Source organism: Ambystoma mexicanum, chromosome 4p (assembly GCF_040938575.1).
Source record: "Ambystoma mexicanum isolate Mex_15411 chromosome 4p, UKY_AmexF1_1, whole genome shotgun sequence".
Taxonomy (NCBI): domain Eukaryota; kingdom Metazoa; phylum Chordata; class Amphibia; order Caudata; family Ambystomatidae; genus Ambystoma; species Ambystoma mexicanum.
This window is the reverse complement of record NC_090927.1, coordinates 245417956-245435560: the sequence shown is the minus strand read 5'-3', so window position 1 is coordinate 245435560 and position 17605 is coordinate 245417956. Positions and strand designations below refer to the sequence as shown.

At 44.3% G+C, this 17605-nt stretch overlaps 1 protein-coding gene across 1 annotated transcript in view; it reads right to left on the bottom strand.

The window, feature by feature from the left end:
• Window positions 1-17605, bottom strand: part of LOC138452816 (cysteine-rich venom protein VAR11-like) — a 196651-nt gene that overhangs the window by 10093 nt on the left and 168953 nt on the right. Inside the window, exon 5 of the mRNA XM_069605157.1 lies at window positions 13596-13684. Within this exon, the coding sequence (XP_069461258.1) occupies window positions 13596-13684 (89 nt within the window). The remainder of the gene's footprint in view (window positions 1-13595; window positions 13685-17605) is intronic.

Here is a 17605-nt window from a genome sequence, read left to right as displayed (position 1 = left end):
TATGGCTCAAATCAACATCCGGCTATCCACGAGCCATCACCCCCAAACGGATGGTCAAACAGAGAGGACCAACCAGACTCTCGAACAGGGGCGTTGCTGGGGGGGGGCTAAGGGGGCTATAGCCCCTGATCTTTTGGTTGTAGCCCCGGATACGCTGCTTGGATCAGGCTCCTGCCAGGATGATGGACGCAGGAGCATATGATGGATGGTAGGTTAAGCGCGAAGTGCGGCGCTGTAATGTCTTTTTCTCGCTAACTTGTATTCTTTGTTCCTTTTCAGGTCACAATGGTCTTTCTGGGTGTGTGAAGATTTCTGGAGCGGAACCGGCCAAGAAATGCCCAGCCAGGTGAGGTTCTCGTGATTACTGCCGTAAATGCCGTGAGTAACCTATTTTAACATTGTCCTTCTTTCTCTCTCCCTCCAGGTGCTTCGTTCCGGTGCGTGCGTGGTGTCCCGATGATGCTGCCTACTGGATGGAAGACCGCGAGCAGCAGGAAGACGGATACTCGACGGATGGAAAGTTGCAGGTAAGCAGAGACTGCTAATGATGTTCTTTTGTCTCCTCTGCAGGACCGCTGTTCAAGGATCGCCGGGTGCTGGTCTCTGGACACGATGAGCGTCACGCTGCTGGCTGCAGAATAACGCAAAGCACTTTCTGTAGCTTGGGTGTGGTTTATATAGCCTCCCCTAGTAAAGTAGTCCAGGTAAAGTAGTCCGGGGTGCCACACCCAAAACACTGCATCACACAGTCTGGTTCTAAGAACTAGACTGTGTGGGTGCCTCCATGTTGACTGCAGGCCTCCAAGGAAAAAATAGTCCCTTCAAGACAATGTCCCAACCTGAAAATGAGCCTGGCACCGCAGGTGCCAGGACTGACTCCAGGAGAGTCCATGGTGATAATGCAAGGCCCTTGGGGCCCCAAGTGAACCCTGAGTCCTAACCCTACCTGGCATGTGACCATGCCAGTGGGGTTTTGGGTCATGGGTCGTGACAGCACTCCCCCCCAAGGCCCCTCCTAAGGTAATTCTCCTGCCTGGTCCAGGTTTGGCTGGAAAGTTTCAATGAAATGTTCTAATCAAACGTGGTGCATGAATGTTCTCACTATGTTCCCAAGATCTGTCTTGAGGGCCGTAACCCTTCCAATCGACTAGATAGTATAGTTTGGATCTGGTATATTTGGAACCCAGGATTTCTTTCACTTCGAATTCGGGTTCTCCATCGATCATTATGGGTTCAGGTGGTGGCTTAACTCGTGTACTGGGTTGTACTGGTTTCAGAAGTGAGACGTGGAATACTGGGTGAATTTGCATGTTGGTTGGTAATGCTAGTTTAACAGCTGCTGGGTTGATGATGGCTTGAACGAATTAAGGTCCCAAATAGCAAGGGCGAAAAGTCTAGGTTCCTTTTAGAGGTATATATTTTGCGGCTAGCCAAACCATGTCTCCTACCTGATAGTCAGGGGCCTTTTTCCGATGTTGGTCAGCGAACCTTTTTTGCTTGTTCTTGGCTTGGATTAACTGTTCTGTTGCCTTTTTGAAGGCCTGAGTGATGTTTGCATGAAAAGTCTTTACGGCCGGCATTTCTAGACTGGGAGGGCTGTCTAGTTCGGAAGTACGCAGATGTCTGCCGTAGAGGATGTAGAAAGGTGTTTGACCAGTACTGGAATGCAATGAATTGTTGTAAGCATATTCGGTTATCCGTAATAGATCTCTCCAGGTTCCTTCGACTTGGTGCAGCATGCAGGGTAGGTATTGTTCGAGAGCAGGGGAGTTGCTAGGTCTGGAAAAGACCCAGGGCTACGCTGATGTCTGAACTGTTGGGACTGGGGGCTAGACTCTCACTAAACAAGAAGAAGAGGTTTTACAAAAAGGGTTGAAGTTTGTACCTACCTACAACACTAATTTATTTAATACCAAGGTTGAGTTACATAAACTTACCAGAAAATTGAAACTTAAAGTTTTCTTTGCAGAAATGGAGAACACAGCTTCGCCACAGGAACTATCAGAATTAATTGAATTCAAACCTAAGAGTACATTTGTACCACCCATTAGCGTCCTTCCATAGACATTTTCGAAAAAATGGTCACAGCAGATCTCAAAAAAATCAAGTATACCACATCAAAGAATAAAAACCTCAGTCGAGGCGAAATGTCAATAATTCAGAACTTATACTCTGATGACACGATAACCATAAGACCGGCCGACAAAGGGGGAGCGCTAGTATTACAAAACACACTGGACTACGAGGAAGAATGCAAGAGACAACTTAGCAACTACAATGTTTACTCTAAAATTGATCATGATCCGACGATGGAATTAAGAAAGAACTTAGAAGCACTGCTTAACAAAGCAGAGGAAAGAGAAATGATAACTAAGAAAACCAGAGCTTTCCTACTCAATCTGAATCCTAACATACCACACTTCTACTTGTTACCCAAGATACACAAAAGCCTCATTAACCCTCCAGGAAGACCAATAGTGGCTGCTACAGGCAGTATCCTCCAACCACTAGGTACTTACATCGATTATTTCCTCCAACCTTTAATCCAGAAAACATCCACCTATGTAAAAGACAGTACCCATTTTTTGAACATAATAGAGGATGTACGACTTAATGATCAGGATATTCTTTTTACCATCGATGTGACTAATCTGTACACAAGTATTCCCCACGATCTAGGACAAGAAGCGGTAGAGTGGCTACTGTTACAAGAAGGAGACATAGGAGCTGTAAAAGAATTTATCATGACACTTCTAAGCTTCATTTCAATGAACTCTTATTTTGAATACAAAAAGGAATTCTATATTCAGACCTCCGGCACAGCTATGGGTGCAACAATGGCACCTGCCTACGCAAATGCATTTATGCACCATTTTGAAACCACCCATGTTCTACAAAATGCAGAATGGCAAAACAATTTTAAAAAGTGGGTACGTTACATCGACGATGTATTTGGCATTTGGCAAGGAACTAAAGAATCACTTGATGAATTCATGATTTACATCAATAGCATTGACCAACGGATCCAATTCACCTCGGAAATCGGCAACCCAGGCATACACTACCTGGACATTAAGGTTAATGTACACAATAATCAGATTACAACTTCCCTATTTACAAAACCAACAGACAGAAATAATTTACTACACCGTATGAGTTTCCACCCGCAGAACACTTTGAAGAACTTGCCGTATGGCCAAATGCTACGTTTGAAACGGATTATCAGTGATGAGAGAGAATGTGAACAAGAACTAGAGAAACTAAGTAAAAAGCTAAAGGAAAGAGGCTATCCCAATGAAGATCTACAAACAGCAAAGGACAAGTTGTTAACCAAAACAAGAGCTAGCACACTTGCACTCAAAGACAAGAAACAATCCCCAGCTTTAGTGTATGTATCAAAATTTTCTTCACAAAGCATGCAGATCAAAAGGTGTATCAACAAACACTGGACAATACTTAGGAGTGATGAAAGAACCAAGACTCTCTTTTCCGAAACTCCCACATTTGCGTACCAAAGATCCAGCAATTTAAGAGACTTACTAGTAAATACTAGGGATACCAAGAAGAAAAGGAGCAAACCAAAGAAGATAGGGACTTTTCCCTGCCTCAATTGCAGCAACTGCAACAACATCATGAAAGGTGGACTAGTACCACACCCGTACACTGGAGAAAAAAATACTGTTAGATGCTACGCGACTTGCAACACAGAGAACTGCATCTACTGTATACGTTGCCCGTGTGGGCTCTATTACATAGGTGAAACAGGACGGAAGTTGAGAATTCGAATAAATGAACACAAGTCGTGCATATGCAACAATAACATGAACTCCGCAGTCGCAAGACATTATAATGACAAAAAGCATAACATCTCTCAGATCAAATTCCAAGTGTTGGAAACAATTGAGTCACATGGTTCACATATAGACATTAAAAAAAGAAGACAACAAAAAGAAGCGTATTGGATAGATCGCTTAGAAGCGCTATCCCCGCGAGGACTCAATGAAGAGTTCGATCTTAATTGTTTTTTATAAATCACTTTGATTATTTGTTCAGTGTAAATAACATTGCTGACCTGTGTTTGTTTGGTCAAAAGTACGAAGTAACATCATATATACAATACGAATGCTAGTCCTTAGCACCTGTTAATCATAAGTGCAATGTCACACTACAGCACCCCGGGATACATACCGCAACCTATTGATAAGATTGGGAAAATACTAATTAATCCAGCGTATATTTACAAACACACATGATTTAATATCAATTGAATTATGAATATATTGAACATATAGATATACACACATGCTTAACATGTGAATACGTACAATACATTGATCTCATTACTGCATCACCACATGGGTCCAAACACATAAATCGCAGTAAGTAGTCCAATTCACTTATTTTGCCACCACCAATATCGCCGACACGTCAACAAGCGCGCGGCCATATTGGTACCCAAACGTTACTATAGCAACGGTCCGAACCGCAAACTGCTTTTCGTGGCAGCAGTAGCAGAAGCACTAACCGGCTTCCTTGCATACGAAGGTAAGATAACATCAATACAGAAGTATAATACTTAAGCTTATAACAGCACAATATTGATACACTGCAACTCTCTGATTGCCCAACAGTGCATTACGATCACTCTACACGGTATACTCCGTGTCAACCAAAATCACGGCAGACAGGTCAGTGACTCCTGTGCATGTCAGCAAGAAAATGCACAGTCACGCTTTTCACTCGCTATGTAGCTGTAGAAAATTTGCGAGCTGTATAAGACACTAATCACAATCGTGGGGAGTATTGCATGAATAGTATGATTTTAGTGAACTCGATTGGAACAGAGCCAAATGTAAACACAAGCTGGATGAAATATAACACTTAGCGCATGCTAATTAAACAAAAGGCACGTTTGTTAAAAGGTAGCAGGACATGTTTTGAATTGGAATTGGAGATTGATGTAGTCAATGTTCTTTTTCTCTTATCTTTTCTACTCATTGTTTAATGTTTGTTTGTACTTGTGGGCGCCCTGTTAATTGAAAAACGTTTTTTTGATACAATTGTCATATGCATTTTGAAAATATGATTGGTGGCGTTACATGGAATTAATTGATTTAATAATTTATGAAACTAGTACTAATAACTCAGGCTCTGATGAAGGAAAACTCCGAAATGCATTAGCCCGATGGGTTACTGTTTGCCACAGTCTCAATATTAGCCTATAAGACGAAACTGAATAGAAAATTTGGTATTTGAAGATACACGTTTTGGACAATAAAATCACTTTGAAACAAGGATAACTGCGTATAAGTTGATATAGAAGCATCAAGAAATCGTCTAACCCATAGTGGGAAGTAAGGGTGTGCGGCCCACAACGAAGGCTAATTAGCCTAGGTCTTTCTTCTGCTCCAGTTCACTTTTAGTGCCCCACACGGTGGCACTTGACAGTGGGCTGCACCCCACTAAAGAACACTTAAGTAATGAAACAGTACTGAAAAAGAAACAGTATAACACAAGAAAAGAAAAAAGCTGTGCACTCTCGCCCTCCTTCAGCTCCAATATGGAGAAGGTTAACATCCTTGAAAGACTTTTGGGGAGGGGTAAAAATCAGAGGTACACCCTGCAGAGGTGTAGAAGAAGAAGCCAGAGGGTGAGCAGAAGAGGAAGGAGGAGAGGGCAAGGTAGCTAGGGAGGAGACAGAAGGGGGAGTCAAGGAAGCCATGAGAGGAAGAGAAGGGATAGCAGGAGAGGAAAGGAAATTGATGAGGCACTGGAAGTGTCTATCAAAGAGGAGAAGGTTGGCCTGAGGGCCTTGGACCACGACTGTACCATTCAGGTAATCATGAATGATGACCTCAGAGGAGTGGAAGGGGGCCAGGAGGGCCTCCCCCCGGGTGCCACCATTAATGGGAGAAGAGAAGAAAGGAGAAAGCACAGAGACCATATGAAGAGTCCATAAGTTGGGCGAGGTAATGACAAAAAGGATGTCGATGAGGGTTTGCCTGGAGGAAGTGCTGGTATAGGTGTCAGAGATAAGGAGGCCTGGGTTGGAGACCAGGATGTCCTTTTTAAACTTCTTCCTGCCAGATTTAGTGAGGAGAGCAGGATAGTCGATAGAGAAGCAGTTGGAAAAGATATGAGAAACGGAGAGCACCATAGAAAAGGTAGGGAGAGGAGAGGAGAAGAAGGGGCAGGGAGAGCACTAGGGAAGGACACAGGGAAGGGCCAAGCAGACGAGACAGAGAGAGACAAGACAAAAGTAGACAAAGGTCACTAGATGAATGCTTTGCTAAGGAGGGAAAAACCACAGACGTCACTGCTTTAAAATGCATTTTAAATACTTTCAAAATGCAATGTTAAAACCGATATTTATATAGCTCAAACAAGGCCCAGGAGGGTCCTGGCAACCACCACACTCACCTGGGTCGCCAAGGGTGAAAAACACTTGAGAGCATGCGCCGGGGACTAAATCAGGCATGGACAATAGAAAGCAGCCAATCAGGGCAGTGGGAGGGCTGGGAGGCTGGTGGTGGGAGCGGAAGGGGAATGAAACGAAGGGAGAGGGTCAGGGAAACCAACACTGCACATGTGGCTTGGGGGGGCTAAAACCGATATTTATATAGTTCATTCAAGACCTAGGAGGGTCCTTGAAACCACCACACTCACCTGTGTTGCCAAGGGTAAAAAGCGCTCGAGGTCAAGCGCCGGTGACTAAACTAAGCATGGACAACAGAAAGCAGCCAATCAGGGCAGTGGGAGGGCAGAGAGGCAGGAGGAGGGAGCAGAAGGGGAATTAAACGAAGGGAGAGTGTAGGGAAAACCACCACTTCACGGGGAGCTGGGGGGGAGCTAAAACAGATATTTATATAGCTCAAACAAGGCCCAGGAGGGTCCTGGCAACCATCATACTCACCTGAGACTTTAAGATTCTCACGCTTACACACAGATGCATCCACAATACAGCACCCTCCTTCCTCACCAATGCATCTCCATAAGAACCAAACTCCCCTGCCTATGGTCCTCATCTACTTTGTCACTAGCCATCCCCAGATTCTCAAGAAAAAGAGCGTGGGGGGTACCTGCCTCACACTCATTGCCCTCACCCTTTGGAATGCCCTACCACTCCACATCCAAGAGAAAGCATCATACCTCACCTTCAGAAAACTGTTAAAAACCTGGCTGTTTGACAAATACGACTAAACTGAAAGTGGGGTATCCCCCCTACCTGACTCTCTGTAATACCTACTTTCAAACTTATGGACGTCTTCTTTTGTTTTGTTTCCTAAGTTGTATCAGAGATGTGATACTTATGGGTTTGGGCGCTGCTAATAAATGCAATAAATAAATACATAAATACTGTCTCGACGTTAGATTCTGGCCAGGGTGAGATCTACTGATCCAGCAGGTAAATCATTCCTTTGTATTTCAAAGTCATCTGACATTTTCTGTCTTTTACAGTTTCAGAAAAGTGAGATTGCTCGCTATTTTTCTCCCCCTCCCTGGATAGCTCCCACTTGTCCACAAGTTAGCTGCCTCTGATATTCCATTGGTAAGCGTCTAGTCAGTAGTCTCCATGTATGTCTCTTGATCTGTTCCCTTATCTCACCCTGGTTGGCGTTTGTTGATCATCTTTACTGTAGCCCTTAACTCCTGATCTTCAGTCCTCAGTACCAGCCACCGCCCTGACTTCCACCCCCAGCTACATTCCCTGATACTCCAGCATGGTGCATCAGTCCCTTCCATTTGGTGTCTCCCTCCGCAGCCCCCTCCTGATGCAACCCCACACGCCATACTTCCTCTTCCTTCTGCCTATCCTCATGATCTCACGTTTCTCTTGGTTGTCTGGGCATCCAACAGACTCCAAGCAGAGCATGCACGTGGCTTGCGCAGAGGCCTGTGAAGGGGCGAAACACGAAAAATGAGTAAGAACTTGGCCACAATCACGCGGCACAAGACGTATTCATGGATTCGATCGCACAACATCTCAGCCTGGAAATGGCCACACAAGGACTTTATACGATCCGCCACCCGAAGGCAGGAGTAAGTACTAATCCATGTAGAATTTTCAGCGCAGGGGTGGGGTTGCATGTCAGATGGGGTGTGTGTACTCAATCGGGGTTCCGATCTAACACAGGCATGCACGTAAGCAGTGTAGCAGGGTGCAGGAACGTTTTATGTGGGTTCGCACACAGATTTCCCGAGTCGTTGCTGAGATTTTTTTATACGCATATTGTCGTGGTGCCGAATACAGATATGGGGGACTCGGCGCTGGGTCCCTGAGTCGCAGACCTGCTTACGGGGAACCCCACACACTGTCTGAAGGGTGCATGGATTCACGCCCGGGGACGTGGGAAAAGGTAGCTGGCAGTGTTTTGCTTTGCGTGTGGCCATGTCAGGGGCATTCCAGCAGTGCTGCTCAAATTTTGTCTAACCTTGTCTTTCCCTCCCTTTTAAATTGCTGGAGTGCCATTTTGGTCAAACTTCATTTTGAGCTTAACCTGTCCAGGATCTATTGGGTTAGGGTGAAGTATATTAAGAGTATGATTTTTCTACTGCTTTACTTTAGTGAATTGTTTTACAACTGATATGTAAATAAATATATATTCTTTTACTCAGCAACCTTGAGTCAGTGTTTGTTTGAACCATAGTAATTGCTGTCCTTTGTTTAACTATTGATACTGCTCACTTTACTCTTGAGATAAGCCTGGCTGCTCAGCCATCGCTACCACTTTACTGTGTATTACAGGCTTGTACCAAAGGTGAATTTGTACTGTCACTTAATTGTGTGTGGTGTTCCCAAAGGGTACTGCATATGATTCTGCCTAACATTAACCAAATTCCCAGGTTTACAATCTTGTGATTCATTCCTATGATTTCGGTGTAACCTATTAGCTATAGGCAAAATTAAGACTATCCAGGTAAAAACCTTGAAAGTAGCTCTTATAGATTCTGTAAATATGGTAGGCCTGATTTTCAAAGCGTTTTTCGATTGGATATTCCCATTGAAACCCGCTTTTGTAAATCAGGCCCATGGGATGCATGGACACTTTGAGACTTATGTTTCTTGATTTCCCTGGTGTTAGCGATTTGCAAATTCTTTTAGAATCTTTGATGAGAGTATATATATTTATTTTACCTGTAAGTGGCTTTGGTCGTGGTTACTTGCGGGTAACCAGAATTCCTTAAACCTTTAAAAATCATGTAGATTGGTTGACACGGATGCCACGATTAAAGAAATAGGTAAAAAATAACTCTTAGTCCGTTGTGTGTAATAATAAGAAATCGTTGGTATTGTATTGTCATCCACTGCACACAATTGTGAATGTTTTTATTTAAAATAAACATATAACTATGAAGTAAATCAATGAAATTAGGGTGTGTATGAATGGTGTAGTGCTTCCACACAGGGTGGTGGTGTCTGTAACTACTCCTCCTGTGGAAAAGAGGGGAGAGGATCCCTTGTGTGTTCCTTAAAAACAATACTTTCGTTGTCCAGTGTGTTTGTGCCAACTCCCATGTAATAGACACTTGCACACATGGACTGATTGTCCCTATGTTTTGTTTGTTAATTGGAACAATGATCAAAGATGAGGCAATATGCTCATTTGCATAGGGCACATGTGTGCATGTTCCTCAAATGAATGAGCACTTGCAAAGAGAGCATGCTCTCATTTTATATTACAGACGAGGTCTGGTGGAATTATATATATATATATATATTGTATAACACGCTTAATACCTGAGATCGGTTTCTAAGCGCGAGACAAGCATTGGAGTCTGTGTTGCTATTCGTTGTCTTGCTTCCCAGACAAACGCGTTGCACATGAGCTATCCTTGCTGCCACGCGGGACACTTGTGTTAAAAGGGAAATAACGTGTTTTACACTTGATAAGAGTGCATGACGCTTCTGGCTTTTAAAAAGAAATCAATTGCTCTGTAAAATGTCCAATTGGGACTCAGTATTTTAAAAATGCCCTTGAGTGGTGATGCACCAATGTACACTCGATTTTTCGGGCTCATTCAATCTTGTTGGCTGTCATATCCCAATTAAGGGAAGGAACCGATGCAGGGCCGGTGAATTTTGCCACCCTAGGCAAACTGTCAGATTGCCCCCCCCCACTCCACCCCCTCACTCCAGATTCTAACCGTTCTCAAAGAGCCGTCCTCATTTTGTTACTGATTGCCGGAAACCCATTACTTCCACCTAACACATTGCTCACGTCTTCTGCTGGTGATGGATCCAATTGCACTTTCCTCACCCTGAAGTCCACTCATAGTGTTGGGTTTCAGAAGTCAAATAAAAGCCTCTGTGTTTCATAAATACAGGTTTATTAAACAAGTTAATGATACTATAGCAACAACAAATGTGCCATTATTGGTGCAGCACATTCTACTCCATCATATACATGTGCATGAGTGCTTGGTTTAGTGAAACAGTGCTGTAAAGTCTTCTTGCATCCAATGTGATGAGCTGTAGAAAGACCAGATTTGTGGCATCTATTTACCAATTTCATAAATACGTTTTAAAAATTATCTTACCACATTTCCTGGGAAGGCTATTGAAATCCACCCCTATTTTCATCCTGAAGGCTGTTGGGCAATAGGCTTTTTGGAACAGGATTGGATAATGATCTACAGAACCTCCTAGAAATGCAACTAAAACATAGGAAAGTAAGCCATAGGATAGATAGTGGGTTGAGCGCTCACTGCTGCGATCTGTGTGTGATCTGCTGGTGCATGTTCAAATCCTGGCATGGCCAACTCAGCCTTTCATCCTTCCCAGGACAATAAATGAGTACCAGCTTAGGTTGGGTGATAATTGTATCTAAATATCTTTCATGTAGGTTCCAGGTTTATGCACTCACAATTTAGACACTTAAGTGGAATGAGCGACACAGCGCAACTGCGATTTGCTCAGGATCACACAATTTTGGTATAGTGGGTCATCCAGTTTTCTGATCCAGTTTTCCTGTTGCCAAATGATATGCATGCACCTTCAACAGTTTGACACAAATACCCCACAGATCCATCCAAATAGGAGGCATTGTCTTTCAAAGACCCACCTTACAGAAAGCCTCACCCAACAAACAGCAAAACATTTGGTTGGCTTTTCTGGGAAACAACTGAGGCTCATATGTGAATCTGGCAATATACAATATCGAGGGTTATGGAAACATGTTATGCAAAACATGCCCAGTTCGCTTTTAGAGGAGAAATGACCACAGGAGGAAATGTATATCGTCAAACTTTTACACCGTAATATAGGTTGCTTTAACAGTAGAACCACGTCTGTGTAACTCAACAAGTGGCATGTCAAAAACGAGGAAGGACACATGCTGACAATTAAAATTTGAGAAGTAGACATACTTAATCAAACAAAACCCACTTCCACATCTAAAAAATAATGAACTGTAACTTTTTTTTTTTTTAAGAGCTGAATCATGCAAAAGCATGCTCCTAGGTTAAAGTGCTGAAGACAGCTGTTGGCACTTGCCCGCCGGCTTCACTCTAATTGAATTGCCCCCCTCCCGCCAACCACACACCCCCACAGCCTTGTGTTCATGAGGTGTGAATTGCCCTGCAGTAGGGGCTGACTTCTAATGCATACAATTAAATTAACAAACGAATGTGGGCCAGCTCAAAACAGCAGCTACAGGCACCCTGCAAGATTTGGTGCTATACCACCAAAACAAAAGAAATAAGCATTGGCAATGCCAACGGTTTGGTTCTTTTTGTAGATATGGGAAAGATATTTGCCAGGCACTGCCGTAGTGGTATTAACTGGCCATTGATGGTAGCAGGTGCAAATGGTACGACTACCTGGGCATATAACTGCAGTGCATGGCAAATGCGTATTACCTACACACAAGTCAAAACTGTTTGCTTTGCCAATGCTTGTTTTTACCAGGACATCAGTGAAGGACAGCATAGTGCTTATAAATCGAGTGGCTGTAGGCAGGCCTGGTAAGACATATTTATTATATCAGTAGTGTATGCACAGTGAAATTAAGTGAATAACTCAGAAGACTGCTTTGAAAAAACATTGGCAGGCACTACAAGTGTAAAGTTGTGTGGTAAGGCTTGAGTAAAGTGAGCACAAAAACATCCCAGGAGTGGATGTTTTTTGTGCAAAAAGTGGGTTTGAATGGCCATAGGGATTAGCATGGCCTTGGGTAGTCAATGGGTGGGTCAATAAGGAAACAACACTGCCAACCTTTGTGTCCCTCTTCATGCGCCAGCAATAGTTTGGATTATAGGTGGTGCTGAAAGATGAATTAGGGGTATGCAGCGAGTACTAAGGACAAGGGAGGGTGTTCGTAAAAAAGGAAATGCACAGGCGGCAGAGAACGGAAGAGGAGTGGGACAATGAAAGAAGAGCAGAGGCGACTGGGGCAAGGAGCAGGGCACAGATGGAGCAGCCAGGCAGTGACAAGAGAGTCGGCATGCTGTATGCAAGAAGAATAGGGTCAGCCGGCTACGACGGCGAGGACCATGCAGTGTGCAACTGAGAGAGGAGAGCAGGAGTCGAATTTCCTGGTGGGACAAGGGGTAGAGTTGTATCCATAATCCAGGTACACACTTGCATCAGGGCACAAAGTTTAAGCTGTCTATGCTAATGATGTGGGAAACTCATACAGCGAAAGCGCTATAACAATAACAAATGATCAGTAAATGCTTAAAAATCTGATTCCATTATTTTCCTTTATATTGCTGTGGTGGCTAAGCTGCAGCAGCAGACTCGAGCCACCCCCGCCCCCACCCTCGAGAGGCTGTTACTGTTAAAGCCTGGCTGAAGCCGCAGCCATTGCAGTCCGGCATAACCAAAGCATTTAATTAAGAGAGAGGGTTGGGGGCACCACATGCTGCATGGTGCACCCATGGTGTTGTTCGGCAGTAGTCAGCACAGCTCCTTGGTCTTCACCTGCATCGGACTGTTACTCTCTCACTCTCTCAGCTCATCACAGTCAGGGCCCGATCCCGGGCTGGCCTCACAGGCACAGCAGGGTAAGCCGCCACCAGGATGCGTCAGGTCATGAGTGGCCTAATACGGGCACTGGTTTGGCACACCGCACAGCAAAAAGCTGATGCAGGTCTGCAGCTAGTGCAGGGTGCGCAGGCGGCTACCACGTCTGACTGTCTGGACCAATTCATGTTAACAAGCTCAGAGTACTCAGCCAGGCTGCGCAGTGCACTGCAGCATTCACTGACTTCATACCATTGAGTCGGCGATCGGTTGAGGGGGCACGTGCAGTGCTTTGTGGCATGCTAATGCACAGGTGCCAGCGCTGCCACACCCATGCCACTTGTGACCCTGACCAACCCCAAGTCCCATCCATCATGACGCCACCTGGTCTGCTGCTGCTGTAGCCAGACTGCAGACAGTGTAACAACAGGGCAGGCCTGTGCTATCACTACAGGCAAGGCAGTAATTAGTGTGGAGGTGTTACCGCAGCATTGTGTCGCTCTAACATTTCAAACATATAGGCAAGCACCTGACCTTCTATAGCGCCGGCTCTGAACTTGTATGCTTCATATATTTCGGCATTCTCCAGCTGACACCAATAAATAGGTAATGGGATCATAAAAAAACTTACTGCACAATCCGTCATCACAGTCATTGGGGCAAAAGTGGCACGGTGGTGCAGCTTTGTATGGCACATGAACTGCATTTTGCTCATTTCCCCTAAAATCGTGTACAATGAAAAGTTCAAGTTAAAATCAAAGAAAATAATCAACTACATATAGACAGATAAATTGGGATATTCAGATTAAAACAATATTGAGATTAATGTCCAATGTGTTCCCTTACAGGCAAGTGCAAATGCTGATCAACACATTATCTTGTTCTGCTTCAAATAACTTTACTTCCCATTGATAGCAGTGACATAAAGTGGCTTTCAATGCCAGTGGCCATAACCTTCATCTTGGTCACTGTCCATGTTGCACCAATAGCATTCTTTTTGGCCCACTAGCAAAATTATTCAGCCAAGGCCACATCCATCAATAGGTTTCATGAAGCCCACTAGCAATGTTATTCATAGGTTTCTTGAGGCCCACTAGCAATGTTATTCGGGCAAGACTACATCCATCAATAGGTTTCATGGGGCCCACTAGCCCTGGTCAGTGGCCACAAACTTACGCCTTGGCCGCTGTCCATGTTGTACCACCAGTATTCTTTGGGGCCAACTGGTGATTGCCTTGACCCATGACCACTAGCCATAGCCTGCGAGTATGGCCACTGTACATGTTGCACCAATACGTTTCTTTGGGGACCACTAGCATTGGCCTTCAGCCTTGACCACTGTACATGTTGCACCAATAGGTTTCTTTCGGGCCACTAGTCTTGGCTACTAATTACATCACAGATGACATCACTGATAGCATCACTCATGGTGTCAGTAATGACATCACTGATTTCACTAGTTTGATCAATGCAATTTCGAATTATGACAACTGTTTTGCTACGTAACATGGATCTACATATGTCATACTTCCACAGTACATAAGTATTACATACTTTGGAAGGTCATCTGTTTCATTGGAATACAAATGCATAATTTATTTTCAAAAATCACTAAAAATATTAGTGATACAGTTGCCATGTCTATAATTAAATATTTACTTTCTAATCTTCATTTCTTTTCTACAAATGTAACTGTGAAGCATAAGCAACAGATTTTTTTTTGTATTTTAACCAAACTGTGAATTCTGAGATTCTATTCTATTGCAATGCACATGTACACACATTATAGTATATGTGATTATGTATTCATAAACTGTGTTATTAGCTAAAGATCGCAATGGAATAAGACATCATCTGCCTCGCTCAAAACCTACTGACAATAAAAGGCTGGATGTCCTTGCATTACCTAAAACCAACCCCTCAGAAATGGAATTTCTTTTGATGTCTTCAGCACACTCCAACCCTCCCTTCCAATGTGAAAGCTGTCTAGCACCAATGAATCATATCACAGTTTCAGACACATCACTTAAATTCACATTGCAATAAACTGGCACCTCATTGGAGTGCAATGTCTTTTCAAAACAGCCTGCTTAAAATACAAAGCTCTGAACTTATGATTGTTAAGAACTTGGCTGAGAAACTTGTGATCTCTGTAAACTTCAATTTGCTTTCAAGCAAAGACATTTTACATCCTTAAATCCCACAATTAAAAAAGAACAAAAAACTGAGGCAGTCTTTCTCAAGCTGTGCACCAATGATTTGGAACTTTCTCCCTTATTAACTACTTTATTCCCTATCGCTCATCAATTTTAAGAAATGAAGAAACTGTTCTTCAATAAGCACCTGACATGCAGATCTTATTCTGCCCATCCACCAGATATGTATATTAACTGTTAAATGTCAAGTGATTGCTGAATTATCCCTGACTATACCTGGTAACCCTCTTGACACCAGAATTGTCCTGCTTTTTCTTCACACATCTCAGATGCATAAGGCTTCAGACATTTCCAATAGTTCGATCCTTAACATCGATCCCTCCCTATCTACTGCTCTCAGCACCAATGGTGCGGTGGCTTAAGAGCTGGCTACGACCACTCAGTGTACTCCCTGCCCGCTTGCTGCCCTGGCCACATCTATGGCATATGGGTTAACAGCCAGCAGTGGTGGCCTCTCTGGAACCCATTTTACTACACCCCTTACCCCCAAATGTCTCTCTACCTTGACACTAGTCCTAGCCAGCTGACTACTCTCACCTCTTAGATGCAAAATGCCATTACTTTTTTTTTCAAGTGTTTGACTCTCTCCAGGGCCACGCCAAGTTCTGAAACACAGACAGTGGTTGAGATGAACTGTTAGTCATAACCACTTTGTATACTGCCTCTCCCTCTCACTCCACTGGCCACATCTATGACATGATTTAACTGAAACAAAAAGGTGATGGCTGGAAGGTTTTCAATTAGTTGTTCCAATTTGTTTTACCTGTCATGGCAAAAATGTGTATCTAGCGGTGCTAAGTTGCTGTATTTGTTTTACCTGTCCTGGCAAAAATTAAAATCTAGCTGTGCCAAGTTGTTGCATTTGTTTTTACAATGGCCCGACAAAATGTGTATCTAGGTGTGCCAAATTTCTGCATTTGTTATTACAGTGGCTTGACAAAATTGAATATAGCTTTGCTTTGGCTGCTGGGTGTCTTCTCTAACCAGTGTGCATCCCTCTGTCTCCCTCCCTCCCTTGTGCACCCCACCCCACACCCCTTCTCCAAATTTGTCAGTGCCACAGATTGGTAAGTGCCCCCCCCTCCACTGCAGCCAACTATGGCACTATCTATTCTCCTATCCTCTCCAACTGCTACAATAGCTCCTATCCTTCTCCTATCACTAAATCTGGCTGGAGGAAACTTAGGAAGGACATTGGATTCCAAACCAGGCCTTCCTATTGCAGACACCTATGTCACGGCTTCTGCCAGAGAGACAGTCACTGACATCCTCTTCTTCGTTCATGTACCTGACCTATGGACTTGCCACATAGTCAGCTTCCTCTCTCCTATCGCCTCATCTACCATTAATGTTGGCACTAGCTGGGAGGTTCACCTTGACTGCCTCACCATTTCCAGAGTCATCATTAATGTTTATCTAAATGGGACCATCATGGTTCATGGTCCTTAACCCAATCTTCTCCTCTTCAACAGGCTCCTCCTTCGCCTCTCTAACCTCACCTCTCCCTCAGGCCAGTCTCCCTTGCCTTCTGTGTCCTCCTGCCCCCCCATGCATAGGCTCCCTTGCCTTCTACTCATTTCCTCTCCTCTGGACAGCCCTACCCGTAGTGCCCTACTGTCATGGCTCCTGTGGCCCCCTTGCCTTCCTCCACCATCCCCCCGAACCTCTTGCCACCATCGGGGGTGACCACTGTCCCCTGTGACCCCCCAAGGAAGACCTTCAATGACGGCAAGTTGCTCCACATTGCTACTCTCAACAATTGCTCCGCCGTCAAACATGCATTTGACATCTGCAACCTTCTCAAACTCATGGATCTTGATGCACTCGCCATCACAGAGACATGGTTCAAGGATAGCTCCATAACAAGCTTTGACACACTCCTCCCCGAAGGCTACAAAATCCTTTCTGCGCCTAGGCCTAAGTAGACTGTTGGGGTGTGGTGCTCAATATCCCTGAGTGGATACCTGTGTCCATCATCCCTACTCAGGCTTACTCTTCTTTCGAGTACCTAGTTTTCAGGCTCTCACTCTCCCCTGAATCTTCTCTCACAATGGCCACCTTCTGTCGGCCACCGGGTCAGTCCACTCTCTTTCTCTCGGAATGTGCTGAGCTGGCCTCCTCACTACTCTCCTCCTCGCAACTCTTCCTGATGGGTGATCTCAACATCCACCTGGACTCTCCTGATTCCTCAAGTCCGTTCTGCAACCTTTGCAACTCTCCCTCTCTATCCTACCTTCTTGCTCCACACACATCGAAAGGCCACACCTTAGATGCTCTAATTTCTACTGACATCCCTCTCTCTATCCGCCTCACTACCTCCCTCCTTTGGACTGACCACTCTCTTCTCTCATCACACCTTAAACTCTCCCCTCCTCTTGCAGCAACACACTTGGCACAGCCACTCGGTTTCAAAGTCACCAGACCT